This window comes from Ovis canadensis, chromosome 15 (assembly GCF_042477335.2).
Source record: "Ovis canadensis isolate MfBH-ARS-UI-01 breed Bighorn chromosome 15, ARS-UI_OviCan_v2, whole genome shotgun sequence".
Lineage (NCBI taxonomy): Eukaryota > Metazoa > Chordata > Mammalia > Artiodactyla > Bovidae > Ovis > Ovis canadensis.
The window spans coordinates 74,154,041-74,161,484 of record NC_091259.1 but is presented as its reverse complement, the minus strand read 5'-3'; the positions used below and the strand labels follow the sequence as shown (position 1 = coordinate 74,161,484).

At 39.0% G+C, this 7,444-nt stretch overlaps 1 protein-coding gene across 7 annotated transcripts in view; it reads right to left on the bottom strand.

The window, feature by feature from the left end:
* Positions 1–5,346: 5,346 nt before the first annotated feature.
* The window catches only part of IFTAP (intraflagellar transport associated protein), a 79,208-nt gene continuing 77,110 nt past the window's right edge, over positions 5,347–7,444 (bottom strand). For all 7 annotated transcript variants that reach the window (XM_069555154.1, XM_069555156.1, XM_069555155.1 and 4 more), the window contains one exon: positions 5,347–5,593. In XM_069555154.1, the coding sequence (XP_069411255.1) occupies positions 5,435–5,593 (159 nt within the window). In that variant the 3' untranslated portion in view covers positions 5,347–5,434. The remainder of the gene's footprint in view (positions 5,594–7,444) is intronic.

Here is a 7,444-nt window from a genome sequence, read left to right as displayed (position 1 = left end):
CCTGCATACAGATTTCTCAGGAGGCAGGTCAGGTGGTCTATTATTCCCATCTCTTTAAGGATTTCCCACAGTTTGTTGTGATCCACACAGTCAAAGGCTTTGGTGTAGTCAATAAAGCAGAAGTAGATGTTTCTCTGGAACTCTCTTGCTTATGGAGACATATTTTCTAGGAAATTCCAAGATTGTCTCTTTCACGTCATTTCCCATGCTATTGTATTCATACACCTTTGACCTCCGAGAAACAAGCCAATGAAATGAAATTTTTTTGCCTTTTTCATATTTTAATTCAGTCATACAATTACTATCACATACAATTACTAAAAAGTCTTGATGAAAATTGAAAGAGGAGAGTGGAAAAGTTGGCTTAAAACTCAACATTCAGAAAACTAAGATCAAGACAGGTAGTCCCATCACTTCATGGCAAACAGATGTAGAAACAGTGACAGATTGTATTTTGGGGGGCTCCAAAATTACTGCAGATGGTGACTGCAGCCATGACATTAAAAGACACTTGCTCCTTGGAAGGAAAGTTATGACCAACCTAGACAGCATATTAAAAAGCAGAGATATTACTTCGCCAACAAAGGTCTGTCTAGGCAAAGTTATGGTTTTTCCAGTAGTCATGTATGGATGTGAGAGTTGGACTATAAAGAAAGCTGAGCAGTGAAGAATTGATGCTTTTGAACTGTGGTGTTGGAGAAGACTCTTGAGAGTCCCTTGGACTGCAAGGAGATCCAACCAGTCCATCCTAAAGGAAATCAGTCCTGAATATTCACTCGAAGGACTGATGCTGAAGATAAAACTCCAATACTTTGGCCACTTGATGTGAAGAACTGACTCATTTGAAAAGACCCTAATGCTGGGAAAGACTGAAGGTGGGAGTCGAAGGGGATGACAAAGGATGAGACGTTTGGATGGCATCACTGACTCAATGGACATGAGTTTGAGTAAACTCTAGGAGGTGGTGATGGACACAGAGGCCTCGCGTGCTGCAGTCCATGAGGTCGCAAAGAGTCGCATACAACTGAGCAACTGAACTGAAGGAAAATTTCTTTTAAGAGGATGTAGCTCTATCTCATTCATGGGAAAAGAAATTTTTTGATGAAGGAACCAAGAAAGTTCAATCCCAGGTCTAAATATTTTTTTTCTCCTTCTTATGTGATTCCATATAAGATGGATCCTGCAGTAATAAGACTGGCAATTGAGCCACCACACAGAACAAGCTAGGGCTGGTACTGCAGACTTGGAGTGAACTTTTCTCCATTCCAGCTAGTTTGTGTAGCAACTGCCACTTTATTTCGAGATACTCAAAATTTTCATGTTCTCCCCTACATGCAGGAGCTTCTCCTGATCTTCTACTCTTTCTTAATCGTATCCTAAATCCCACTACCTAATCCAAGTAAGTATTATCCATACATATACTTGTAGGCTTCTTCTAAAGGCACTTGGTTAGGGTTTTCCAGTCAATACAAAATGAACCATTCACATCAATTCGAGGGATCCATAAAGCTGAAAATCATGGTGGAGTTTTTACCAGTTAGGGCAAGAGTAATGGTACAGTTGACACAAAACTAATTCACTCAAAGGCTTTACAGACCTATTTCCAGTGTCACTTTTGCTGTAATGCACAACTGCCCCAAATAACGCAGGAATCAAAAATTTCCAAAGGGAATGAAGCTAATGATATACCAACTCTACAGATAGAATGCTCCGCAGTAACATGCATCTGCCATCTACCCCCGCCCCCACCCCCCCCCCCCCAGTTAATGGAATACTCTGCCAACATGTAATTCTTTTTGAATAGCTGCTTTTGTTTCTTCTATTATAAAACTATTTAATTTTATAAAATGGCCGATTCATGTCGATATATGGCAAAAACCATCACAGTATTGTAATTATCCTCCAATCAAAATAAATTAATTAAAAAGAATTTTTAAAAACAATGAAGCCTTTTATTTAAAAAACCAAAATGCAGAGTCTCTGATCTTGTGAACAACTATAACACACTGTGGTTGTCTCCTCAAGTTAGCATGTGTACAGACTGCATACTAAAATACTGTCTTAACCTCACAATAACCCAATATTGTAAAGCAATTATCCTCTAATTAAAAGCAAATTTAATCATCAAAAAATATATTGTCTTAACCTCACAACTGCTCCCTTATGCCCACAATGCACCAACCAACAATCCTTGAAAGTTCTGCCTGCAAATCTCTAATCAGACCACGCCCTCCATGTCATGCCCACCCCCACTGCCTTGGTTCCAGCTCTTATCTCCCACGTCAACTACTCTAATAGCCGCAAATCAAAAGGTCCTACTGATTCTTTCTGACCAACCTCAAAGCTTTCCTCCTCTGTGAATATTCCCCACCTCTCCAGGGAGAGATTCAAGAACTCCAATTTGCTTCACCCAGTAGCTCTTAGTACACACCACTCTTACAGTACTGATTATACTCTACTGCAATGCCATCAAATAAAAATACACAAGCCACAGGCATAATTTTAAATGCCCCAATAGCCTCATTAAAAAGGCAAAAAGAAATTGGTAATTTTTAACAATATATTTTACTTAACCAGATATATCCAAAATATTATGTCAATATGTAATCAATACAAAAAACAAGATATTCTATAATTTTTCATATTAGTTCTTTGAAATCCAATGTATGTTTTCCCTTTACAGCATATTTTAAACACTAAGTTGTTATCAAAAATAGTTGATCTGTATTTAGTTGTCATAAAAGTTACAACTGAAAAAAGTAGATTCACATACCCAAGTTGTTCCAAATGAACTTGAGAGTTTTATAATAACTGCATCAAATATCAACTTTATATTTTAAGTTAAAATTAACATCCAAAAATCAGTTCCTCAGTCACACTAGTGGCTAGTGGCTATGAGGTTGGATCGTGTAGCTGTATGGTAATTATTTGCATATACATTTGTCTTTCCCACTAAATCAGACTATATCTAATTTACCTATATCCTCCTCAAGCATAGGCTTGGCACATATATGGTGTTTTGTGAAAGTCTGTTGACTAGACAAAGAAAAACATACATGGAAATCACCTGACTATAGCAACAATAAATCAACAAAATTCTTTTGTAGGGAATATGAATGGCAGTTTAATGAATAGACACACACATATAAGCACGGGCATGTATTAAAAATAATTATGACTAAGTACATTTGAAATAGGTGCAGCCACTATGGAGAATAGTATGAAGGTTCCTCAAAAAACTAAAGTTGCCATATGATCCAACAATTCAATTCCTGTGCATATATCCAGACAAACTATAATTCAAAAAGATATATGCACCCCAATGTTCACTGCAGCACTATTTACAACAGCCAAAATATGGGAAAAGTGTAAATGTCTATCAAAAGATGAATGGATAAAGAAGCTGTGGTACATATATACAATGGAATGCTACTCGGTCAAACAGAGAATGAAATAATGCCATTATAGCAACATGGACAGACCTAGAGATTATCATACTAACTGAAGCAACTCAGAAAGAGAAAGAGAAATATCATATAATAACATTCATATGTGGAATCTAAAATATGATACAAATAAACTTATCTGTGAAATAGAAAGACTGACAGCACTTATCTATGAAATAGAAAGACTCAGAAAGTTTGTCTGGAGAATAGGCTTGTGGTTGCTAGGCATGGGGGTGGGGAGAGAAGGAGGAATGGATAAGGAGTTTGGGATTAGCAGGTGCAAACTGTTATACATGGAATGGATAAACAAGGTCCCACTGTACAGCACGGGGAACTATATTCAATACCCTATAATAACCCATAATGGAAAAAAAATAGGAATAAAAAACACACAAAGGAAAAAAGGCTAAGTGCATTTGATTTGTTACTGATTCCTTCAATAACAAAAATCACTTCGTATATACTATTCCCCCTCTGTGCCCTCACCCCTTTCTCTCCGCCCTTTAAAGCATTCATGGGTACTGTACGCAATTAGCACTTCGTAATAGTTTTTACATTCGCTGGTTGCCTTCTCTATGTCTTGCCTTCTCAAATTATATTTCAAACTTCTGGAGCTAGAGATCATTCCTTGTACTTTGTAACTATCCTCATCCACGGTTGAATAGCAGTAACAAAGTACAAGAATTTAACATATGACATCTAATCAATTTTCAGATGCTATCCTTTTCAGTAAAGTCTTTCCCAATCAATCCTCGAAGCCCAGCCTCTCAGCACTCACATTCATATAACTGTCTCTGGATCCCTGGCACCTGGAACCTACCACTTGACCAGTTCTTCTCTGGGCTTTGCATGCTCAACTGCCCTTCCTCCCCAAGTAGGTAGGGTGAAATTTCCAGTCTATGTCACAATTACCTACTTGCAGTGCTCTCACCAGATAGACCCTTCTGTAGGTGCTGCTTCCTGTTCCCATTTGCCACCTCCCTCTCCCCCTATCAGTCATGGATGCAGCCAAGTGATAGAAGAGAATTCTGTAAGGATAGAGGCCATCCTGGTGGCTCAACTGGTAAAGAATCTGTCTGCAATGCAGGGGGCCGGGTTTCATCCCTGGATCAGGAAGATCCCCTGGAGAAGGAAATGGCAACCTACTCCAGAATTCTTGCCTGGAAAATTCCATGGACAGAAGAGTCTGGCGTGTTACAGTCCGTGGGATCGCAAGAGTTGGACACGACTGAGCAACTAAACCACATAAACCATAGAGAGCAGGTTGGTTTTGTTAGACTCATCGCCTGGGCTTCCCTGGTAGCTCACCTGGTAGAGAATCCACCTGCAGTGCAGAAAACCCCAGTTCCATTCCTGGATCAGGATGATCCGCTGGAGAAGGGATAGGTTACACACTCCAGTATTCTTGGGCTTCCCTGGTGGCTCAGATGGTAAAGAATCTGCCTGCAATGTGGGAGACCTGGGTTCAATCCCTGAGTTGGGAAGATTCCCTGAAGAAGGGAACGGCTGCTACCCACTCCAGTATTCTGGCCTGGAGAATTCCATGGACTGTATAGCCCATGGGTCACAAAAAGCTGGACACAACTGAGCTATTTTCACTTCACTTTTCAGACCCATCGCCCTACTGAAAAGACTGGTGGTGTGGGCATGCTCCCTTGTGTCCGATTCTTTGTAACCCCATGGACTGTAGCCTCCCCAGACTCCTCTGTCCACAGGATTTCCCAGGCCAGAATACTGGAGTGAGTTGCCATTCCCTTGCCCAGGGCATCTTCCCGACACAGGGACTGAACCCACATCTGCTGCATCTACTTGCACTGAAGGCAAATTCTTTACCACTGTGCCACCGGGGAAGTCCACTGAGAAATAACCCTATAAATCAATGCACACACATACATTTACATGAAGGGGGTTACAACAGGTTTATCTTTTAATTTCATGTTGCTTGAATAAGAACAAAATAAAAATAAATGTAAAGAGGTCTGGGTGGATCAGTCATGGGGCTCCTCCAAGTCTGCGCTCTTTATTTTCTGCTTGGATAGCTCTTCGATGGCATTCATCTCTGCAGGAGTGAACTTGGGGGTTAGCACCACCGCATCATAATCGAATTCTTCATCAAGCAAGAAGGGCTGAACTTCGTCTCCAATGATCTACAAAAGGTAACGAAGGAGGAAAATCATATATAATCATTGTAAATGAAGAAAAAGCTGAAAACATAAACACCCTATTAATATTTAATTAAACTTTTTTTAGACTTCAGCACTCTCAGCTGATTAAGCTGTTTTTAAGTAAAGGAATAAATTCAATTATTCAATTTGACCTAATTTAGGCCTTTTAATATGCCCCATTTGTACCATCCTGCGTTGGAATGAATATCATTAGCTAATTCCACCCACGGCAAGAATCAGAAAATCTCTCTCGCACACATTCAATACATTTTTACCATTTGTCGCATAAGGGCTACAGGCATATGGAAAAACTAAGTTTGCTGTTGTTCAGAGGCTAAGTCCTATCTGACTCAGGGTCTTTTCCAATGAGCTGGCTCTTCACATCAGGTGGCCAAAGTATCTGAGCTTCGGTTTCAGCATCAGTCCTTCCAATGAATATTCAGGGTTGACTTCCCTTAGGACGGACTGGTTTGATATCCATGCAGTCCAAGGGAATCTCAAGAGTTTTCTCCAACACCACAATTTAAAAGCCTCAGTTCTTCAATGTTCTTCAATGTTCTGGTCCAACTCTCACACCCATACATAAACTACTGGAAAAACCATAGCTTTGACTCTATATAGACCTTTGTTGGCAAAATGATGTCCCTGCTTTTTAAAAGTTATATTCAAATGTGAGAAAATAAACCCTAAGATTTTGTTCAATCTTAAAGACATTTTTATTTTTAGTATTTACTAAAAAAAGACTTGTATCAAAAAAACATTCACTTTTGAAGATAAAAATACCCTATGCTTAACATACTTCTTCAGATAGTACTTGGGCCAATAATAGCAAGAATTAAAACACATAGTGTCCCCCTTAAATTAAAAAGTCTAGGATCCTTTCTTCCCACCAAGAATTTTAAAATATTACAGAATTTACTTGCAACTCAGAGAAGCTGCAAAGAGAAATAATAATTTTGTACCTGCTTATTCATAATCTGTGAATTTTAAAGACTTCCTAAAGGAAGGTAGCTTAAAAAGTGTATTTTCCAATAAACAAAAGAGAATGCTTTAAATCTCATTGTATTACCCCTTGGAAAGCCTCTCCAAAATCAAATGGCGTGTGATACTATGAGATCACCCAGTACTTCTTTGTAGCTCTATATTATGTATGATGATGCTGAAATAATTGAAAACTATGGCTTATGCAAGAGTAAAAAAAATGCCCTGAAGCTATAATCAGCTTTAAATATTCTTGCATGGAAAATGATCTCATCGAGTGGCTTTTGCAATGTTCTTGAAAATGGAGCATCTCACTCAGAAGCTGTGTGCTGTTTTCAAAGATGCGAAGAAAAAAAAAAACATGAAAAGTAGGTATCACCTATCTGTTTAGCAAGCTGCATTTTGTAGTTGGGTATGCAGTGCTAATAGCAAACACCCAGCCATCTATCATCCTTTCTTAGTAAAACCAGCAAGAGAACAAATTTCAGAGACTTGTTCATTTCCTCTTTATTAGAAAGTGTCTGTGCTTTCCTGACGAAAGTAATGATGAGACCTGTCACTGAGTGAGTTCCCACCACACGCCAGCCCCAGTTACTAGGAACTTTGCGGGAATTAGCAGTAATCTTCAAACAACCCATTTTACAAAGCTCTAAGAAGTTAAGTAACTTATCAAGGCTGTACAATTAGTAAGGTAGAGAAGCAAGATTTGAATCCTAGGTGATCTGTAGATAAAGCTTCCACCTTCTCAACAAAAAACACCAGCAAAGATCAACCTTGAAGTTTCCCTAAGCCAAATCACGTCTCTTTGGGAGAAAAGATCTTTTCTAAATAAGCTAAAAAATTCTCCCAGTC